General features: G+C 39.8%; 1 protein-coding gene across 11 annotated transcripts in view; it reads right to left on the reverse strand.

Annotated features, from left to right (window-relative positions):
- add1 (adducin 1 (alpha)) overlaps window positions 1–24,185 on the reverse strand; it is a 64,681-nt gene that overhangs the window by 20,225 nt on the left and 20,271 nt on the right. For 9 of the 11 annotated variants that reach the window (XR_009811426.2, XR_009811424.2, XR_009811425.2 and 6 more), the window contains exons 2-10: window positions 13,666–13,874; window positions 8,671–8,833; window positions 8,419–8,570; window positions 8,255–8,335; window positions 8,029–8,178; window positions 4,895–5,038; window positions 4,701–4,799; window positions 3,675–3,848; window positions 3,036–3,386 (exon numbers count right to left, since the gene is read on the reverse strand). Coding sequence is in view for 8 of the 11 variants with exons in the window: in XM_061927062.1 (XP_061783046.1) it covers window positions 3,036–3,386; window positions 3,675–3,848; window positions 4,701–4,799; window positions 4,895–5,038; window positions 8,029–8,178; window positions 8,255–8,335; window positions 8,419–8,570; window positions 8,671–8,833; window positions 13,666–13,860 (1,509 nt within the window). In the remaining 3 variants the exon portion in view is untranslated. The remainder of the gene's footprint in view (window positions 1–3,035; window positions 3,387–3,674; window positions 3,849–4,700; window positions 4,800–4,894; window positions 5,039–8,028; window positions 8,179–8,254; window positions 8,336–8,418; window positions 8,571–8,670; window positions 8,834–13,665; window positions 13,875–24,185) is intronic. The other 2 variants (XM_061927061.1, XM_061927067.1) reach the window with 1 other exon arrangement.

The following is a 24,185-nucleotide window of genomic DNA, read 5'->3' on the forward strand; positions in this document are numbered from 1 at the left end:
AAGGTATCCTATGTATTTGCCACTTGAAAAAAAAAAAACACCATACCCAAATTATTGACACATTTACCTCGACTATGACTAACAATACCTGTGGCGTGTGTCACAATAGATGTCATTACACCACCTCACAACCCCTACAAAGCATCTATAAAGCTGAAGTTTACAGTTGCGCTGCTGTATGACACAGTATGTAGTATTCTGGATAGTTATTTACCGTATATGAGGAGAAGAAGAAAAAAAAAAAATTTTCTGTCCTGTAATGCGCAGATGTCAAACTCCAACCCCGGGGGCTGCGCGCCACGGCATTTTATGGGGCTTGCGAAAAGCTGGAAATAATAAAAGCACTTTCTGGCAAAATATGTTTGTTCTTTCAATTTTAACATAAAATGTACTGCATTCAAATGTTCTACAATTTAATATTATCTGAACATGCAACCAGATGTGCCAAGCATTTATTTAGGGGACTGGGGCTATCAAAAATAAATAAAGATACCTAAAAAATCTGCTTGTCACCTTGACTTACAATTTCAAAGCACACTGGTCAATTTGTAAAAAATATAATAAAAAAATAGTTGCCCATGCAAACTGCACAACAAGGCTATTACACGTTATATTATATACGTTATATTCACGGTTACAAGCAGCCCTCTGAGGGCAGCCATAATTGCAACATGGCCCTCGATAAAATAAAGTTTACCACCCCTGCTCTAATGCATTTGTACAAATGAAGGATTTAAGTCTAACAGACGCCTTGTGAAAATCATGGGTTAGGCCAGTTAAGTTCCTCAAAGTAATTTCTTCAACGGATAACGTTACTTCCGAGAACCCGACTAAGTACTTCACAAAAATACACAATATAATTATGTATTTTCTTCAAAGCACTGAACTATAATTGCTCCAATTGACGCCAAGTGTGTGGTCTTTAAAAGCAAATGGGTCTAATTAGCGACATTAACAGCAATGTTGGCAGATGGCAGTAGCTGCAAGAAGTGTCACGAGTGAAACGTAGTTGTGTTACATCTGACACACTGTTTTCAGTGAACTTATCAGCGATATTAATGCGGGCTTCGCAGTTTGCTCATTACCGCTATCACAACTGGTTGTGTTGCTGCTGTGTTGTGCAATAAAGTCTCTCCAATTAGCACCTGCTTCCAATTAACGTCCTCTTTGCAGTTTAGGTAAATAAAGACCTTAGTAATAATTAGTAATACATATTAGTTTGTACAGTGTATCGTAACAACCCATGAGAACATTGATGCATCATCTGACGTCTTTTTGAAATTAATACTCAAACACAAAGCAAGAGCTTGAGGCGAGGACAGAAAGAGTGATGGGGTGAGGAAGTGTGAGGTGAGTGAGGCTTCCGAAGCAAGGATGGCAGTGAGGGATGAGCCGGCATCACCAGAGCCACAGTCAAACTGGTAATGCTCAGTGTTGCTTCCATACAACTGGATTCATTTAAACAGAAAGATGAAGAATGAGCAGCAGGTGAAGATAGAAATCCAGCTTCCATGCAAGAATGATTCATTTCCTTTTGCTCATGACTTGCATTGACTCTGGCACTGAATGTGGGGTTTTGGGGCGTAGGAAGCTGGGGTCAGGTTTGGTTGAGCATGGAGATGAACATGTATAAATGATGACATACTCACTGAGAAAGAGCCTCACAACACAACATCTCCTACTTTTCCAACAGGAGATAATAATTGGTCAGGTCAATTTTTTTTCCTTTTTTTTTTTCTGCCAATCATGCTTGTGTAAAAAAATAGATATTTCAAAAAGCAAAAACAGCATAAGTGGAGGAAATTGCCACCAAAAACAAATTTAATTGCAAATGATAATTTCAAGCGGCTTAAATCGGTCTTTAGATGCAAAAACATTTTTATAGTAATTAGAAGTGTAACCCTCCACAAGTATGCAAGCAATTTAGCCTTTAAATAACCAAGCCAGGGGAAAAAAGAGAGTTAAAAGAAGTGTGTTGCAGAGTGGTGAGCACCGCTGGAGGATTTGTGCCACACCCCTGCTGCTCGCTCTTCTGGGAAAAACATCCACACCAACAATGCATTTCACTACTAGACATGCAGTGGGGCATGCTGCGGGCAGCTGGTCGGCCATCAGGAGACATCGGAGGACCGGGAGAGGAAAAATCACTATCTAGCCACAGAGTGCCCATATGTATAAAGATAATGAAGAAATAATAATGATGCATTACCCTATTAAAAGGTTCTAAAACAAGATATGTACATTTTTATTGCCTGATTGTGTTCATGTATTTATTCTAGGTTGAGAAATAACAGGCTCTGGCACGAAATTAGCAACTTTGCCAACTCATTTTCATAAATAAATGTTAGTTATTAATTAATTTGGAGTTTTACAAACAACTGAATTATGATATAGCTGCCAGGTGCACATGCGTCTCCAATACACACCCGATATAAACCCTATGTTCCATTAGAACCAATCTGAAGACGGAAAAAGACACTTCCCGAAAAAGAACAATAACAAAAAAATGGTTTCAAAAAAGAAACAAATTGAGGAAAAGAGGATTCATTCTAGAATACTGAAATTAAATAAGTAAAATACGTCAATAAAGTAAACAAGTACATTAAAATTCAACAATTTGGGGGGAAAGTGGCACTATTGCAAAAAAATATATGTTTTAGAATATCTTTAAGGAGCCTTAATTATGTTTGCAAGCCAAATTATGTCAAAACTGAAAAAATCAAATCCATTATACTGATTGTAATCAGACAAGGGGACATTTAATGTACACTCTGACACACACACACACACATATATATATATATATATCTACACACACCATTTTTGTAATAATTAGGAGATATTCAGTTCAATACGGATTAAAGAAAATTTGAAATTAAGTGGGATAAATGTTTTATGTACTGTTATGCAATGGTTTCCATCTTGCAATAAATGGGGATTTTCTCCTGGTAGACCCGTGGCTCAAGAGGCCAACCACCTGCCGCCAACAAGTAGCTATAAATATGTATACTATGAACAATAAGGTAGGCACAGACCAAGCAGTTGGTTATACAGCTTGGCACGCAGACACCGGACGAGAGAGACTGCAGCAAGGGTTTGACGTGATCGTGTGTTATGTTCGTCCACACCTTAGGCTTCGACTTGGGGCTGCCACCGTCGGGCCCGTCTTCGTAGGGATCGTCGGGCCGGGCGCCGGCATTGAGCCAGCGGGTCTTGTCTGGCTGGCCGCGCTGGAAGCTGTGTTTCAGTGGGGAGCGCGCGCCCGAGTCGCTGTCCTCCCCGTAAGTATAACCAGCGTGGGTGGAGTGAGCATTCTCCACGTCACTGTACTTTTTACCTTTGTCCCGCAGTGCTGGACAGCGGTAAGGGTAGCCGGTCCTGTAGCCCTGAAGAGGTGAAAGGGGCGGAGCCACAGCTTTAGATGATGTTTGTCAGTGGTTGATGCAGCAAAATCGACACTGACCCAAATAATTTCAATAATTTCCCCAATAGAACAGAATCTGAAAAAGACAGGCAACTTCTCCCCGAGCAAGTTAAAGCTTTTCTTCCTGTCACTCACACATACCAAACCAAACTTTGTTATTTCACTGACATTGAAAACATGATTAGGGTCAGCGTATACTTGGGCCAGTGTGGTGTTCAGCGCCTTTAAACCTAAAAAAAGGTATACGTACCAGGTTGTCGAGCATTCTCATTAGAGCCTCAAACTCTTGCTCCCCGACTTGCCACTTGGGCTGCGCAGGGGAGCCTTCGCCGGGAGGCTCAGGAATGCGTGGACGAGACTTGTACTTCCCCGGGTCGAGCATGATCAAATTATCTGGTCCTCCAGCGCTGGCCAGTGTTCGCACCTGGAGACGTAGAATACAAGATAGATGAGATACATATTCCACTGCACTGGATTTTTAAGTGGGTAATCAATAACAGATGGACAAAATATTGATTGCAATGTATGCCATTGTTACCTGTAATGATACAGTATTGATGTATCAACATTAGATGTATTAATACTTTCCAATGTCGAAGTATCTACAGTTATTCACTGAGGATGCATTTACAGTCGTACCTCAACTTACAAGCTTAATTGGTTCTGTGATGGAGCTTTTAACTCAAAACACTTGTATCTCAAATCAATGTCGTCCCCAAAGGAAAACAAACTTTTAGAAAATAAAAATTCTATAAAAACAATACAATATAAACACATCAGCAGCTTTTCCATATTTTCATGGATAAATGTGTGCCACTTAGATACTATTTTATCATTTTTGGCTGGCATTAGATTCATTCTGCTTCAGTATGGTGCAGACTGGCAATGATACACTCAATTTGCTTTGCCAAGTTGGCAGCACGCTCATCATGTTTTTTATCTTTTTTTTAATCCAATAAATATAATCCACTTCTTCTCAGCACTGTCCTTCACACTTTTCTTCCTTTTCCATGGTTGTAAAACAAAGTTATGTCAATCTTTAGCCATAAACTAATGCTAGCGAGTAAGACCAGATGTTTTGGTCAGCTTTTACAGGGTTCCCTGTGGGATTTGCTATGCCAACGAATGGTGGGGATGCTTGTAAGTCAAATTTTTGCTTGCAACTTCAAAATGAGCTGAGAGACCGCTCTTGTCTTACAACACTCTGGAGTTGGGGCTCTTTTAAGTTGAGGTACCACTGTATTCAATACCATCAGTGCCAATCTGTTTCCCTTACCTGAATCTCACAGGCAGTGACCAGGTTGTGGATGTAATAGTAGGCTTCCTCGACTGTTTCACCCACTGATACCAAGCCGTGGTTCCTCAAGATGAGCACCTTGGAAGCACCATAGAAGGATCAGGAATTGGGAATCAATATTTGACCACATGAAGAAGACGTGTCTCTCACACATATACACAATGAGTTAGTACCTTGCTTTTCGGACCTATATTTTTCTGGATAAGTGCATTTTCTTCGTCATCCACCAGTATGCCCTGGTAGTCATGGTAGGCCACCTCGCCAACAGACAACGCCTCGGGGGAGATGGGCAACAGGCCACATTTCATGGCCGACACCTACCGTCAAAAAATTCAAGGACATTAAGTGCTTACTGAGGAACAAAAAGCTCCAATGTGGTTTTTGCAGCTCCCAGTTTACAACCTTATTCCACACTTGCAGGATCAAATTAAATGCCAAATTGCCTCTGGGCTACTGCTTGTGACGTCAGCAGGCTGATGCAAGCCCACCCAAAATTTGGAGCTAAAAGTGAGTGTTCCAAAATGGGCTGTAACTTGTTAGAAAACAAGCGTGACTATTTTGGGGGACATTTTTAGATCAAGAAATATAATAAAAGTGTCAATGTTGTCAGTATTAGAGGGGCCTTTTAAAGGGGAAGTGTTTTTTTGGAATTCTGCTTTTTGTTCACAATACTTATGAGAGACAAGAAAAACTAAGGTTTTGTTTTTTTGCATTTTAATTTGTAATAATCTGCTTGTCCTAGGTGGCTAGCAATGTAACTAATGGGATCAATCCATTCTGCCTCTAAATCACTTTGAAAATGCATCCAAAAACCGCCAACAATACATTTACGTTTCGTAATCTGAATAATAACCAAGCTGTAGCAACATTGTTATTGTAAGAGCAAACACTAAGGAACTCTTTTTGTAGCGTAGTAACTCATCATTTTGCGACGGCATGCTACGGCATTAGCCATAAGCTAGCTTCTGCGACAACAGCTCAATGGCTTTTGAGTTCGTAAAACACAACACAATGCGAATGGACAACAATCTGTACTGTATCATGTTTTGTTTGTACATCGACAGTGTATGTAGTTGTAATAACAAACATGATGTGCTGCATGTATCATAATCAATATTTAAATGATTCACTTTATAGACAGTTCTGTGTCTGGTCCAGCTGGCCGGGGACATTTTTTCCGGTTTAGTTTGGGTAAGCGCGCCATTTATGTCGGCATAAATTGGATCCAAGTTCCACAGTTTTTCAGCGCCAACCTCACTCGCTCAGTTTCCGTCTGCTCCAACATGTCACCATCTGTTTGTGCTCGCTTCTATAAGCAGCAGTTCATCCTCCGTATATTCAGGTTCAAAAAGATAAGGCTGTGAATCCTCATTTGTCCAAAAATAGTTGTCTTTGTTATCTGTTACAAAGTCTGCCATGATTAGAACACGCACGCGTTTGTGTCCGGAAGTAGGAACACACATTTGTTGCCGGAAGTCGGAAATGCATTGCTGTGGAAACAGAAATAAATGTGCTGAGGAAATAACTTACAGTAATGCATAAAATTACCAAAATATGGTCAATATTCTACATATTGTTATGAATGTGTGTGTAAATACATTATATAGAGACTTGCAGTGTGCATGTAAAACATTGATGGAGGGGTTTGAAGTTGTTTATGAGAGCTTTGAAGCCTACAATTGTGTCTCCCATTAGCTGCATCTTGCAAGGGTTTATCATCTACAGAATCTTTAAAAAAAAAAAAAAAAAAAAGGACGTGCGTGTGTTCTTGTTCCTAATAGTGGATGTATACGAAAAAAGTGCAGTTCCCCTTTAAGTCTTAAAAGGGGTCATATTATGATTTTTTTCTACATTTATAACACTTCATTGTGGTCAACATTTTGCATAGATTATGTTTAACTGACTATTTTCAAGCGGCTTTCTGAGGGTCTCTTCAAGATGCACCATTTCGAGGTCAGTGTTATTTACATGCTTTCACTTCGAATTAGTCTTATGTCCGACATCTTTGTTGAAGTTTTTAGCACTTCCATAGCGCGTCTACTGACAGATTCAGGTCCGAACTATATGCTACTTCGTATCAAAAATGACAACATCAGAGGATGCAATTCCACGTACAAGCCAGTCTTTCCAACAACAAGAGGATAGCAAAAAATAATGACCTTATTAGAGTGTCTGCCCTGAGATCGGTAGGTCGTGAGTTCAAACCCCAGCCGAGTCATACCAAAGACTATAAAAATGGGACCCATTACCTCCCTGCTTGGCACTCAGCATCAAGGGTTGGAATTGGGGGTTAAATCACCAAAAATGATTACCGGGTGCGGCCACCGCTGCTGCCCACTGCTCCCCTCACCTTCCAGGGAGTGAACAAGAGGATGGGTCAAATGCAGAGGACAAATATCACCACACCTAGTGTGTGTGTGACAATCATTGGTACTTTAACTTTTACTTTATTGAGTACAATGTCGGACTACAATGGCGGACCCATGCAGACCTCTTTGGGTAAATTTCTACCACAAATGGAGATATCCGCTGACGTCACCAATTGGAAAAACGTTGGAAAAATCGTCTCGTTTCTCCGAAGTATGAAAGAAGGCAAGAGCAGGTACCGATAGGTCAGAAACGTTTTGCATAAAAGGGCCCCTTTAAAACAATGACAACATATTGTACTCCATTACTTTGAAGCAACCATAATAAGGAGCAATTTAAACCAAAACGTTTTTTTAAGTGTACCATAAATGCAGTACAGTACAGCATATATTTACAACATACACCTGTTACCTGCTCAGTGGCCTTGTGGTTAGAGTGTACACCCTGAGGCTGGAATGTCGAGTCATACCAAAGACTATAAAAATGGGACCCATTGCCTCCTTGCTTGGCACTCAGCATCAAGGGTTGGAATTGGGGGTTAAATCACCAAATGATTCCCGAGCGCGGCCACCGCTGCTGCTCACTGCTTCCCTCACCTCCCAGGGGGTGAACATGGGGATGGGTCATATGCAGGATAATATCACCACACCTAGTGTGTGTGTGACTATCGTTGGGACTTTAACTTTAATACTGGTGAAAAACGATGGAGCGAGGTTTCCAAAGTTGCTGAAGTAAGCATGAAAATAACATTTGGTACCTTCCAGGTAGGTTTTTTTTTTTAGATACCAGGCCATGTTAATATGTGGACAGGCTATAGTTACTTTATTTTGTGCATTAATGATTCTTATCTTTAAACAAGGGATTTAATGATGGACGAAACTAACTTTCTTAATTAATTTCTCCTAAATCAGGTATAAAAGGCATAGTTGTTGATACGTACGGCTGCCCCTGCAGACGTGTGTATATGGACAATGCACTTGACGTCAGGCCGTGAGGCATAGATGGCAGAGTGAAGGTTGAAGCCGGCCTGGTTAACGCCAAGGTTGGTGCTTCCCCGGTCCACAATCTCACCTTGATGGTCTATCTTCACCTGGAGGGCAAAAAAAGGTATTTAGTGAGCGGGAAAACAAAAACATCCATAACAAGAAATCAGGACCGATTCATACCAGGCTGGAAGCGGTGACTTCACTGTACAGGAGCCCAAAAGGCACAATAAGGAAGCTGTCCTGGTCTGAGTTCACCCTAACCTGGAAGACAGGAAGTAAGAATATAAGGAACCTAGCTCAAACTGAGCAGAAGCAATCAAGGTTTTTCCTATGAATTATCTTACTGTGAGATGGTTGTAGATAAGCTGCGACCAGCCAAATAAGTCGGTGAGTCGGTAGAACGCCGCCAGTTTGCAGCGAAGCATCTTCTCACCTTTGTCATACGAAATGGAGTCAGAACCACGCAAATCATTCACCGGAGTCACCATCCCCAAACCTGAGAGGAGAAAAGAAGAGGTGTCAGTGTGCAGATGGTGTACATACAGATACAGAAAACTGTGGCATGCCACATGTTCATTCATTCTCCATCCCCTTACTCATGTTGAGCGCCGCCATTCCTCCCTGTGGTGCGGCGGGATACATGGAAGGCATGCTGGTAGTCATGAAGTCAGCAATCTGCTGCAGGGCCAACAGGCTTGTGGGCGTCTTGCCCTTTTTCAGCTGATCCTGGATCATTGTCTCCAGCTCATCGCAGAACGCCTACAACATAAAACCACTCATTTTGTAAAACCAGAAATAATAATAAATAAATGAAAACAGGTTGTTCCTAAAAGCCCTTTCATGAGCGCATTGCTGTCAAATTATAATGTTCTTCTTAGATATACTAGCATGGTTTTTCCACGCATACAATAGACTTATCAAAATAATGGCAACAATGGTGCATTTGTGTTGAACAGTTTGTCAGAGTCACACTGCTGTTGAGGAATAAAGTGGAGCTAACATGTGATTATTTGGAAGGCTGTCGCTTTTCACGCTGGCATAAACACTTTGGCTTTAAAATGATTTTCAGTCCAAAGTTCAGCCCCGGGTCATTTGTGGCCAGCAGTCTGTTTTTATTTGGGTATTGGTAAAATAAATGAAACATGGCCCGCATATGAATATTAGGAGGGAATGAAAAGGCCACACTGAAAAAAAATAAAAAAGATAAACTATTTAATGTTTAAACAACTATTATCAATAATGCATCATACAAAGCATTTCATGTTTATTTCTTCAAACTCGTCTTGCAAAAAAATGAAATGCTATCTTTTTAGAAAAGCACACTTGAAACAATAAAACAAAACAAAATTATTACGCCTCATTGTTCAAAAAGGCATACATTTTGAAGTCTAAAGAGGAACTGCACTTTTTTGGGAATTTTGTCCACCGTTCACAATCATTATGAGAGACGAGAACACCCGCCTTTTTTTTTTTTAAGATGCTAAAGATGAAGAAAACGCTTGAAAGATGCGGCTAATGGGAGTAGCCGTTGTAGCCCTCAAAGCCCTCTAAAAAAAACTTCAAAACCCTCCATCAAACGTTTTATATACACACTGCAAGTACCGTATATATAATGTGTCAGCGGTCACCAACCTTTTCGAGCTCAAGATCCCTGGTGTACCCATGCGTCAACTATGTTGTATTTTATATATACACACACGCGCACGCCTGTGAAGTGAAAACCATTTCAGATGACTACCTCTTGAAGCTCATCGAGAGAATGCCAAGAGTGTGCAAAGCAGTAATCAGAGCAAAGGGTGGCTATTTTGAAGAAACTAGAATATAAAACACGCTTTCAGTTATTTCACTTTTTTTTGTTAAGTACATAACTCCACGTGTTCATTCATAGTTTTGATGCCTTCAGTGACAATCTACAATGTAAATACCGGTAGTCATGAAAATAAAGAAAACGCATTGAATGAGAAGGTGCGTCCAAACTTTTGGCCTGTACTGTATATATTAGGAATGTAACAGTAAAATACCAAATACCAGACGGTTAGTATTACCGTTTAAATATTTAATTACCGAAAAACCCTCATTTATCAATGCATTTTAGGCAACACTGCTTACTTCCTGAAAACGTAAGCGACACAGTCTAATGGCGCATGCGCACTAGCGCCGTTAGACTCTAGAAAAAATGGCGGCAACTATGCAGACTTTGCTCGAGAAATTTGCTCTGGAGATGTTCCCTCCCAGTAAACGCAGCCGATTGATTCGTTTCAATCGCTTTTACTTCCGTGGAGTCTAGGCTTGCGTTCAGAGCGCACCGCTGTTATTAGATGACAGGTGTGGACAGAATGGGACAGACACATTTGTCCCACACAAAGTATATCTTGGAGGAGAAAAATATTTGATGCTGCAGTTTCATTTTGAACTCTGCTGTGACAGAGTTACCATGCAGCAGGCATTGTGTCAGAAACGTTGCCACGACTTGTTTAAAAAGTATTTGGGTTTGTTTACTGGGATGCTCTCTTGTCCTTTATTTAACTGCTAACTTTGTCAGTGTTCCAATAACATCAATACTAGCTCAAATGTTTGTCATCTTATCGAATTGAACGCAAGCTGTTGTCCGTGAGCAACAAAGATTGTGTATTAGATGTGAAGGGTGTCACTGCTGTTTATTTTTGTTGGCCAAACTGTTCCATTGAACCACATGGTGTTGGAGAAGAACAAAGCTTGTTTATTAGACTTAATCTTCATTAGCCAAACTGCTTTGTGTTTTATATTAATATCACAAAGTAAACACTGTGGGTTTTTTTACATTACTTGATTTTTTTTTTCATTTCACAATGTTTACTACTTTAATAAACACTCATGAGACATAGCATTTTGTTAATAATAGCTTGGTGTGCCACATCTGGTCTGACTGTGCTAACAAATAAACGGTTTTAAAAAAGTACCTTACACAAGCATAATGTACTTAAAACACTTATTGATACATTTTCACAATTATTATGCTCTGACCTAAATTACTGGTCTAAATTGTCCAAAGATGTATTGCACCAATACATGAGAGATTTTGCATTTAATTAATAAACATTTTATAAAATGTTTATTAATTTTTGTAATGGTAAAATAAGTGTAAAAGGTCAAATATGGAATTAAAAAAAAAGGTAAACATAACAGAATTGCATTGTTTTTATATGGTTATTGTTATTTCCATTTATTGTAATTACTATTATTGTACTTGTTGTGGTTTGTTACTAATTTGTATCCAAACTAGGGCTGGGCGATATGGCCTTTTTTAAATATCTCGATATTTTTAGGCCATATCGCGATACACGATATATATCTCAATATTTTGCCTTAGCCTTGAATGAACACTTGATGCATATAATAACAGCAGTATGATGTGTCTACATTAAAACATTCTTGTTCATACTGCATTAATATATGCTCATTTTAAACTTTCATGCAGAGAGGGAAATCACAACTAAGTCAATTGACCAAAAGTGTATTTATTAAGCAGTTATTAAGCAGTGGCACAAACATTCATGTCATTTCCAAAACAGAAAGTGCAAGATTGTCAGAGGCATTTTAAAACAAATAAAGTGCACTTTTGTGCATAATGTCACACAAGATATTTTAATACGTGTCACATAAAAATGAGCTGCATATCAAATAGTATATGTCCTATGGTGTTGATGTGGAAATAGTAGCTTCGGCATGTAGTTGGTGTGGCACCGAACGGAGATGTTGACATATTCTCGCTTGAAGCCAAACCACCGTCAGACGATGGACCCAGTACTGTTTTTCTTGGGAATTAATTATTCCTTCATTTGTTACCAGATTCGCACCTTCTTTCTCTCGTATAACCACTCAAACCACACTGTTAGCTGTTGGCTTCACGTTACCATGTGGATATTTGTCTGCTCCACGGGAGCGTGTGACGTTGCTCACGTGACAGTATGTGACGTATGTAAGAAGGGTGCGCTTGTTTTAAGTGTCTGTGAGAAGGAGAGACAGGAAAGAGTGAGAAACGCATGCAGTTTAATGCCCCGCAGCTAAAAGCAACAGCGTGAGAACGTATACACGATATCACGATATAGTCATTTTCTATATCGCACAGAGACAAACCCGCGATATATCGAGTATATCGATATATCGTCCAGCCCTAATCCAAACTATATTTAAAGTGGAGTTTTGGTGGTACAATAAATACTCATGTTTTCAAAATAATGAATAATCGTGTAATTCATCGTGATTTCAATATCCATCCATCTATCCATTTTCTACCGCTTGTCCCTTCCAGGGTCGCGGGGGGGTGCTGGAGCCTATCAGTGTGTGAATGGGTGAATGTGGAAATAGTGTCAAAGTGCTTTGAGTTCCTTAAAAAGGTACAAAAGCGCTATACAAGTATAACCCATTTACCATTTATCTCAGCTGCATTCGGGCGGAAGGCGGTGTACACCCTGGACAAGTCGCCACATCATCGCAGGGCCAACACAGATAGACAGACAACATTCACACTCACATTCACACACTAGGGCCAATTTAGTGTTGCCAATCAATCTATCCTCAGGTGCATGTCTTTGGAGGTGGGAGGAAGCCGGAGTACCCGGAGGGAACCCACGCAGTCACAGGGAGAACATGCAAACTCCACACAGAAAGATCCCGAGCGCAGGTATTGTTGGCAGGGTTTGGATGCATTTTTAAAGTGATTTAGAGTCAGAATGCATTGTTTCCATTAGCTACATTGCTAGACACCTGGAACGAGCGGATCATTACAAATTAAAATGCATAAAAAAAACTAAAAAAAAACTTGTGTCTTCTTGTCTCTTATAAGGATTGTGAACAATATGCAAAATTCCCAAAAAGTGCAATTCTCCTTTAAGGAAAAATATACCTCAAACGTCAAACAAAACTTGGCGTTTAAACCATCATACTGTGTGACTTCAGCTTAGCAAGCATCTTTACATCAACTCTACAATTGTGTCATTTAGCTTATAATTGTTTTTATATACGCAATTGTGAAGGCATGAGTGGTCGTGCCACGCTTCCGCCATCCAATATACCCACCTGCTCCCAGTGTACCCCACACTGGTTTAAATGTCGCTTAAATATGTAGATAGTGGGTTTCCCTATGTTAAGTCCTTTGAGTCTCTAAAGAAAAAGCACTACCTAAATATAATTCAGTTCACAAAGAAATGTGATGCTAACCAAAGCTTTTTTCTAATCAATTTAATCTTTGCAGCCTTTCATCACATTGCCTTAATTTTTTGCCAATAATAGGTATAAGACAGCACTCGGTGCCAGTCTCTCTACAAACAACGTCCTATTTTCTTCAACTTTAAACTATGAACCCTTTTAATTGATTGTCTTGAACTGTAGTTGCATTATACAGTGGTTAACTTCTTATTACATTTGTATGGCGATTAATGGTAAATGGTAGTAAAAAAATATCTGTACAGTTAATAAAAGTGTTATGATAGTGACAGTTGGAGCTTGGAATTAATTAATTCTCTTTTCAGTATTTCCTATGAAAGAAATTGTTATGAAATTACAACGACCTTGAAGTAAACCTTCAAATAACATACAAAGCTCCCACTGACCGGGCTCTGCAGTATCATGGAGACCCTTTTCTTCTGTTCCATCATGTTGAAATCCTGCCGCAGGTCGGGCGCCATGTTCCTCTCGCGCTGGTACTCGGGGCTGCTCTCGTCTACACGGTCAAAGTAGCGCTCCTTGTGAGGGGCGGTGGCGGGAGGGTGGGCCGTCACCACGCCGGCACCTGAGTCGCCGTTCATCCTGGGCTAGCCTCCTGTACCATGAAGAGAAAACAAACATAATGAATAGTCATGGAGCTTAAAATAATGTGACACATACTATATTATCCGGACTATAAGCCGTTACTTTTTTTTACTAACGCTTTGAATCCTACGGTTTATAAAACGGCGCGGCTAATTTATGGATTTTTCTTCGCTAAAGGCCATAATGTTTCCAAAACTAGTTTTCATAAAACACCGACAGAGACAGTGAAAAGTTGTGTTATTGTTTGTGCTATGGCGCCATCTTCTGGATGAGTTTGCTTACTGCAGGGGCTGTAGGTTGAACGTCTACAGTATTTCCTTCTGAACCGCAAACACAAGTGCCTTTCCGTCTCCTCGTCGTCCATAGCGTCCTACTCATATGGTTTCCTCATTCATTACTCCGAGCAAAGTTCCTAAGTTTTTCAATTAAATTAAAACAATTCATACTTACTAAATGGTCACAGGTTTGATAGTAGTGTTTTTAAGCCTATTTATACATGCTGTTGTAATGTAATCAAGCTAACGTCGTTAGCATCAACTAATATGCTAACACGTTTACATGTGTCCGTGTTATTATTAACTTACAATGACATTCTTTTTGTATTGTTTCAGTTTCAGAAATATATCAGTAAATTCACCAAAAACGTCACCATAGAGTTATTGAGTCTGTTTAGCTGATTGAAGAGCTAGCTTCCGCAGTTGGTGGGTGCATGACGAAGACTTCTGTTTTGTTTGATCAGCCATTTTACTGCCGCGTTACAGGCACTGTTTGAAAACAATCAAAAGGTATGTAATTTAACATTTACAAAATATTTCTGTGTAAATAACTAATTTCACAATGTACCGTATTTTTCGGACTATAAGTCGCAGTTTTTTTCATAGTTTGGTCAGGCTCCAGTGCGATTTATATATGTTTTTTTCCTTCTTTATTATGCATTTTCGGCAGGTGCGACTTATACTCCGAAAAATACGGTATATATCTGCTGCAGCTTATAGTCAAGTGCGGCTAATATATAGAAACAATTTTTTCCGCATAAAATTTACTGGGTGCGGCTTATATATTTGTGCGCTCTATAGTCTGGAAAATACGGCAATTCTTTAGTTAATTTATTTTCCAATTAAAACTGTATTCATATTCATCAAAAAATGTCACTTATTGATTAAATAAACACAATATTTGAAGACTGTCACTTAGGTAAACTTGCTAATGAGTGTTATGAGGGTGTGTTAGTTGTGTATTTTGGTTACCTCATTTCACCCTGACAAGGGAAAACATAACAGTTGTAAGCGAATGCAGACTACAAAAAACCTAAAAATGTTATATCAAAGTTTATGGGTATCGATCAAAGCCAAGCATCGGGACTTCATATTCGCAAAGGCAGAATTACAAAACCCAAAACCAGTGAAGTTGGCACGTTGTGTAAATCCTAAATAAAAACAGAATACTATGATTTGCAAATCCTTTTCAACCTATATTCAATTGAATAGACTGTAAAGACAAGATACTTAACGTTCGAACTGGAAAACTTTGTTGTTATTTTTTGCAAATATTAGCTCATTTGGAATTTAATGCCTGCAACAAGTTTCAAAAAAGCTAGCACTAGTAGAAAAAAAACTGAGAAAGTTGAGGAATGCTCATCAAACACTTATTTGGAACATCCCACAGGTGAGCAGGTTAATTGGGAACAGGTGGGTGCCATGATTGGGTATAAAAACATCTTCCATGAAATGCTCAGTCATTCACAAAGAAGGATGGGGCGAGGGTCACCACTTTGTGAACAAATGCGTGAGCAAATTGTTTAAGAACAACATTTCTCAACCAGCTATTGCAAAGAATTCTAGGGATTTCACCATCTATGGTCCGTAATATCATCAAAGGTTCAGAGAATCTGGAGAAATCACTGCACGTAAACAGCAAGGCAAAGTGGAAAAGTGTTCTAGGGTCTAGAGTCCACATTTCAAATTGTTTTTGGAAACTGTGGACGTCGTGTCCTCGGACCAAAGAGGAAAAGAACCATCCGGACTGTTCTAGGCGCAAAGTTCAAAAGCTAACATCTGTGATGGTATGGGGGTGTATTGGTGCCCAAGGCATGGGTAACTTACACATACAATATGTGAAGGCACCATTAATGCTGAAAGGTACATACAGGTTTTGGAACAACATAAGTTGCCATCCAAGCAACGTTATCATGGACGCCCCTGCTTATTTCAGCAAGACAATGCCAAGCCACGTGTTACAACAGTGTGGCTTCATAATAAAAGAGTGCTAGTACTAGACTAGTCTGCCTGTAGTCCAGACCTGTCTCCCATTAAAAATGTGTTGCGCAATATGAAGCCTAAAATATCCCAATGGAGACCCTGGACTGTTGAACAACTTAAGCTGTACATCAAGCAAGAATGGGAAAGAATTCCACCTGAAAAGCTTCAGAAATTGGTCTCCTCAGTTCCCAAATGTTTACAGAGTGTTGTCAAAAGGAAAGGCCATGTAACATAGTGGTAAAAATGTCCCCGTGCCAACTTTTTTGCAATGTGTTGCTGCCATTAAATTCTAAGCTAATGATTATTTGGAGAAAAAAAAATGGTTTCCCAGTTCGAACATTAAATATCTTGTCTTTGCAGTCTATTCAATTGAATATAAGTTGAAAATGATTTGCAAATCATTGTATTCTGTTTTTATTTACAAATTACACAAAGTGCCAACTTCACAGGTTTAGGGTTTTGTATATTAACACAGCCCTACTCCCTTGTAGTGAATGTAATATTATGGCAGGAGGCCAAGTCCATTGATGTACTGCTTTCAATAAAATGGACCAAGCAAAGGACAGTAAAATACTGATGGGAGAACATTTACCCGGACAAGTCAGCATCGCCTGTAATCAGATGTAAATGTTACTTCCTGTCATGAGACCGCTTTACCAGCCCCTGAGAGGTTTGCCATTGATTTCCACCTCGTGTTTGATGGCATCACAACAAGACAATGCAAGTAAATCGAAACAAGTGCACGTTAATAAGAAAAAGATTATTCTGCTAAAATTAAGCAAATGTGGATCCTTATTAGAGCAATCTGGCCGACCCTGCAGATCAACATGAAGACTCTGCAAGTGCAAGCATGCAAAGTTATTCAACTTGTTCTGACAACAGGCAATCAATACTTCTGCCAAAGCCTCCATGACAACAGCAGACCATTAACAAAGCATCCAGACACTGACAGAACATTCTCTCTGTCTGTCCCATTAGTCCATTTCCAAGTCAATTTTAGTCGCCTGCTTTAGGCAGTTGTTGTGTTACTTTTAGGCCAATGTTTACTATAAACAAATGCACATCATCAACATTGATATTGCACTTTTAATATGTGAGCATTGATCAAAATTAAAACAAAAAATCTCAGCTGTTTGCCATCACACGGATCACAGCATCCACACACCACCGCTCTCATCCATCCATCCAATTTCTAGCTTATTCAGGGCAGGGTACACCCTGGACACGGTACCACCTCATCGCAAGGCCAAGACAGATAGACAACATTCACACTCAGAATCACACACTAGGGCCAATTTAGTGTTGCCAATCAGCCTATCCCCAGGTGTATGCATTCTGCAACTATGTTTGTGTGTATTTAAAGTGCTGGACACTGCATGCAGTCCAGACTTGAACCATTTTTATTATTTACACTTATTAAACAATTAATTGAAGCATATAAGAATCAGAATATGAACACTATTATATATATATATATATATATATATATATATATATATATAATCAGAATATAAATCCAAGCTTTTTTAATAAAATTACTTGTTGCAGTCCTAAACCATTGTTACTCAGTACGTCTATAAAATCCGCGACACCTCCCTGATACCGAAGTACATGTCAAACTACTTCCTTAACGTAAATGACCGCCATAACCACAACACCAGGGGGAGCTCCACTAACCACGTAAAACCCAGATTCCGATCTAACAAAGGTCTTAACTCATTCTCTTTCTATGCCACATCAATATGGATTGCATTCCCAAGAGGTGTAAAAGAAAGGGCATCTCTATCCTCCTCAAAACCGCACTAAAAGAACACCTCCAGGCAACTTCAACCCTAAACTAACACCCTCCCTTCCACATCCTACCTCCCCGGATTGTAAATAATCAAATGTAAATAATCAAATGTAGGTACTTATTCTTATGCTTTCTGATCTCTCTCTCTATGTCCACTACTTGCTGTACATATCCTACCAAGTCAGACCTACACTGTTCCAATGTCCATTTCTCTGATGATGCAATTGTTGATGACTGAAGTGTTGATATCAACTAAAACTAACCCCCCCCCCTCCACATCCCACACCCCGGATTGTAAATAATGTAAATAATTAAATGTATATACTATGATGATTATCTTATGTGATGACTGTATTATGATGATAGTATATATCTGTATCATGAATCAACTTAACATCGACTTAAACAAGTTGAAAAACGTATTCAGGTGTTACCATTTAGTGGTCAATTGTACGGAATATGTATTGCACTGTGCAATCTACTAATAAAAGTGTCAATCAATCAATCAAAAATACAATATGACTACAGATCACCTGTTATGTTTTTTTAGGGCCAAATACTAGTAGTCAATGCGGCCAATAACCAATATTTGGAGCCGATATTCATTTGCAGTAAAAGTAATTTCTATAGGAACACTTTGTCAGTTAACAGCTGAACAAGGCTTGAAGTTGCTTTTTTAACATGATTTTTTTTAGGAAATGTTGGACCATTAGTAAGTATAAGAACATCCATAGTGTTGGCATTAACGCACTTTTTGTGTCTTTTTACGCATTGAAATCAGAAAGGATGCGAATTTCCGGAAATCTGTGATTTTTTACCGCCCGGTTTGCTTGTTTTTTTTCATTGATTATCGCTTTCCACCAGTGTTTTGTTTTATTTATATTTGCCGGATAAAATTATTTAGTATTATTAATTATTGGTCGACTTCAAAGTAATGCACTTTCCGGTACAATTTCTTAAATTTTATTGATCATAAATACTGCATTTCCGGTATTAGGACTCCCGCGTGTTATTGTTTTCGTCATGGCGAGCAATAAACCCAAGAAGCGAAGCTTCAATGAAAAGTGGCTTCAGGAGCCACTTTTCAGCAAATGGCTCACTTATGAAGATGGAAAGATGTTTTGCACGCCATGTAAACGGGCTAATAAAAAGAAAACCTTTGCGACCGGGTGCACTGATTTTCAAAGATCCAGCCTCACCAGGCACCAAGAAACATCATGTTACACCTTTCCTGCTTGTTGGCTCCCAGACCGTGGTCGAGGAGCGCAGGGGAGACGTTCCCTCCAGTGCCGATGTATTGTTGGGCGTTACACCCTCCACTTTACCCGGCAGAGAGTCCCTACAGTTCCGCTCTTTGGTCGGAATGACGAGGCCGTCGATTTGTTACAACTCTTTATTTATGTTTTCCACAAAGCCAACCGGACATCCACCATGATATTAACACTCCTGAACATGCTAGCGCTCCCTCTCCTAACTTGCCCACTCACTTACACACGTCACTCACTCCACATACCGACCTTCTTAAAGGGGAACACACAGCTTATGGCTCCATGGGCTACTAAACCCCTCCCCTTCCTCCTTCCAAGACGTGCTTGCACGTATAAAAACATCCATGATTGGTTGGTTGTTTACTATGATGAGTCACGATTGGTTGAGATTAGGCCAATCAGAGGGAAGATAGGACGGGTCATGGAACCAGGAAGAAAAATCACAACAGACATCCAAAATGACGGCAAGAGACTCGAAGAAGAGAAGAGGGAATTTTCAATATTTATATACCGTATTTTCCGCACTATAAGGCGCACCTAAAAACCACAATTTTTCTCAAAAGCTGACAGTGCGCCTAATAACCCGGTGCGCTTTATTACGATTCATTTTCATAAAGTTTCGGTCTCGCAACTTCGGTAAACAGCCGCCATCTTTTTTCCCGGTAGAACAGGAAGCGCTTCTTCTTCTACGCAAGCAACCGCCAAGGAAAGCACCCGCCCCCATAGAACAGGAAGCGCTTCACCCGCCCCCGGAAGAAGAAGAAAAAACGCGCGGATATCACCGTACGTTTCATTTCCTGTTTACATCTGTAAAGACCACAAAATGGCTCCTACTACGCGACAAGGATCCGGATCATAAAAAGACGCAATCTCTCCATCCGCACACGGATTACTACCGTATTTCACAGCAACTGATATTCCTGTGAACTGCACTGTGGAACGGGAGCACGTACGGTGAATATTCGCACCACAGGGAATGAGGAGTCATCCTTCACTGTGGTTCTAGCTTGCCATGCTAACTTCCACCCATCCAAAAGAGACCTTTCCAGCCGGCGTCATCATAAAAGCTAACTCGAAGGGATGGATGGATGAAGAAAAGATGAGCGAGTGGTTAAGGGAAGTTTACGCGAAGAGGCCGGGTGGCTTTTTTCACACAGCTCCGAAGGCGAACACACCTTCACTAAGACGGGCAGATAGCGCCGGTCGACATACGCCAACATCTGCCAGTGGATCGTAAATGCCTGGGCAGATAGTTTCGGTCACAACTGTGGTCCGAGCTTTCCGGAAGGCAGGATTCACAGAACTGCTGCACAACAACAGCGACACTGACTCCCGATGACTTCTACGAGACGGAACCGGCCATTTTTGGATCCCACGCTTGCGCAACTTTTCAATTCGGACACCGAAGACGAAGAATTCGAAGGATTTACGAATGAAGAATAACTTCAGAAGGTGAGCGCTATGTTTATTTTGTGTGTTGTGACATTAACGTTCGAGCAACATTATGTTGCTATTTATTGCTCTACACCATTTTGAATTTTACTATGTTTGTGATTGCACATTTGCGTACATTTTGGGACAGAGTTGTTAGAACGCTGGTTTTCAATATATTATTAAAGTTTGACTGAACTATCTGACTGTTTTTTTGACATTCACTTTAGCGCAGCGTTTTTTTGACATTCACTTTAGCGCAGCGTAGGCGCGGCTTTTAGTCCGGGGCGGCTTATTGGTGGACAAAATTATGAAATATGTAATTCATAGAAGGTGCGGCTAATAATCCGGTGCGCCTTATAGTGCGGAAAATACGGTATTAAAAAAACTAGTGGAAGGTGGCAGAGGGATTCTCTTCCTTAGATTTTTCTTTTAGCAATGTAGACCACGTCAAGGAAACCCACAATACGTCTACTTGGCCACATTTGGACAAATGTATGCGTCTGGATAAAACATTCATTTGAGTTGTTTCCCATGTAAGCCCAAATAAAAACTGTTCTCGAGTTGCCATATTTCGTACGAGAAATGCTGCCAAAAATGTCTGCCGAAGTGAGGAAGATCATAGTCGCACAATGAAGTCAAGTCAATTACTTGGCGCTGACCAGAGCCGTACATGTGTGACAGTTCATTACATTGTCGACTGGGAATTAAAAAGTGCCTGCAAATTAATTTATCTGAGTTTGATACATTTTGTAATTATTATTTTACGTAGAAATAATATTTTTCTAATTTATTTATGTAATTTTGTGCTACTTAAACTGTTTCTTTTCTGTGGTGTTAATACCCATCTTGACTAACTGGGTTAATAAAAGTGCCATATATACATATATATACATATATATATATATATATATATACATATATATACAGTACATACATATATGCATATATATATACAGTACATACATATATATATGCATATATATACAGTACATACATATATATATATATACATACATACATACATACATACACACACACACATATACATAAACGTATTAAGTTAATTTTGTCAGAAAAACTAACGCCAAAACGACAGCAATTGCGTGCATCTGGACACAGATGCACAAGTCTTTGGTAGTAGTCATGGCGCCTCTTGTTTAGATGGCCATACTCTCTTTATACACGACTCTAGGGAGGGAGAATTCGAATTGAGACTGAGTCTGAAAGTGATATGAACTATCCCATTATACCTTTATGGCAGTTAATAGGGCTAAATATTACTTAAAAACTTTTCTGTACATTTAATGCTATAATGGCAACAGTTTAAAAGCTTATTACTAATCAAAATTATTTTCAATGTGAAAATGTGTTTCGACAATCATAAAAAATGTGTCCCAAAAAGCAAATAAGTTGCAAGAAATTCCGCATATGCATACTTATGGTTGACTTAACTAAACAACTTTTGCACCCATTTATGTGAAAATTCATGAATAGTGTGGACAGATAATAGCAATGGTGAAAGAGGCTCTCTGTCTCTCTCTGCCTCCCACGAGTCAGAATGTGTCATCTCAAAACAACGGGCGCCCCCGGCATCACTGCCAGAACCCTCTCTCTAGTTCCCATCCTGCCTGAAAAACGTGGGCGCAGGGAGGTTTTGGCGGACCTCCAGTCCTGTTTGAGAGTGCAATCGCTATGGAGACCCAACACGTTGCCACGGAAACACAGGACAGTCTTGTGAAGATTACGGTTATGTAAGAGCAGCTGTGGCCTAAGATCACGTAGCAATCTCGTCAGCTTTTGGCACAGACGTTAGTGTACTATACACTTTGTTAGGTTTACTATACTTAAACAAGCATTTTTGAGAGGAAAACATACTAAATAGTAGGAAGGGAACTGGTCACAAAGTCCACAGTTCGGATTTGTGACATGTTAGGTGTACATTGTTGTTATTTTTAACACACAGAATAACATATCCCAACAATCCACCATGACCCTTTATCAGTTGTGGTTCTTAATTTTTTTTGCCTATTACAAAAAAATATATATCATAAAATAAAAATGTAAAATAGCTCTTCATGCTCTGACCCTTGAATTAGTGTAAACAAAATTCAACTGTACTATAAATAAAGTTAAAGTTAAAGTCCCAACGATAGTCACACACACACTAGGTGTGGTGAAATGATATCCTCTGCATTTGACCCATCCCCATGTTCACCCTCTGGGAGGTGAGGGGAGCAGTGAGCAGCAGCGGTGGCAGCGCTCGAGAATAATTTGGTGATTTAACCCCCAATTCCAACCCTTGATGCTGAGTGCCAAGCAGGGAGGCAATGGGTCCGATTTTTATAGTCTTTGGTATGACTCGGCCGGGGTTTGAACTCACGAAATACATATTATATACACCATCAAGTGAGCACAAGCTTTATCTTTACTAGTTTTCTTTGTTTAAATCAAATCTGGTGCAAATTATGTCATTGGATAATTTTGACATCTAGTTAAAGTCGAAGTATAATCATTGTGTAAAATAAATGCACCAACGAGTGCTTTAAATACATTGTGTTTTTGTAAGGTTCTTTTTTTAAACCTTTATTTCGTTCAGACAGGATGTTGCACAGAGCACTGTTATTGTGAAGTGTACTGCTGATGTTCGAGCGCTTGACCGCTGCTAGGTTTTTGAGTGGAGACTCAAGACTGTGTTGAAAAAAAAAAAGAAAAAAAAAAAGTTAATCTCAAATTATGTCTGCTGTCCTGTCTGTATATTAAGCTTGCATTGATGGTCTCATCCACAACACCACAAGCAGATAAGACGTGTTGTGGGTGTATGGGTTATCGTGGCTAACATTATCTTTGTTAGCCACACACACACACACACACACACACACACACACACACACACACACACACACACACACACACACACACACACACACACACACACACACACACACACACACACACACACACACACACACACACACACACACACACACACACACACACACACACACAGCAGGAACATTGACAGGAATTTTCCATTTTACCCTGGTGAATGAAATACCCCGTTGCGTTGCCACCAAAAACCACCCGTGAAAAAAAGGTCCACAAGGAACTAATTTGGGCCCTAGTAGAAAAGTTCCCCAGGCGGGAGGGGCGGGTAGTGCTGTCGAACGCTGATTAATCGAACAACGTTTAGGAGTCTATAAAACTTTGCATTCGAAATGTCAGTGGGCATTATAGCATGCAAGGACAACTTGTTCATTTCTTCTGTATTTCTACTACAAGATACTTGACAACTGAGAGAAAGAACAATAGGCACTTTGGAGTTGCAGGAACTTTTGTGGGGCATCTGTGTGTGGAACAACGAGGATTACGGTAATGGAACAATCTTGCAGTGTTTTTACTAGCAGTAGTGTTTAAAGGGGCCCTATAATGCAAAACATACTTTTCTTACTTGATGGTACATGTTTTTGTCTATTTGGGATTCCCATAAATCTCGAAAATTTTAAATAAAACAACATAACGATGAGGACCACAGTTTAAAGGGCCCAAGCTTTAATCACAAAGTGCCTCCG

The sequence above is a fragment of the Nerophis lumbriciformis genome, linkage group LG32 (assembly GCF_033978685.3).
Source record: "Nerophis lumbriciformis linkage group LG32, RoL_Nlum_v2.1, whole genome shotgun sequence".
Lineage (NCBI taxonomy): Eukaryota > Metazoa > Chordata > Actinopteri > Syngnathiformes > Syngnathidae > Nerophis > Nerophis lumbriciformis.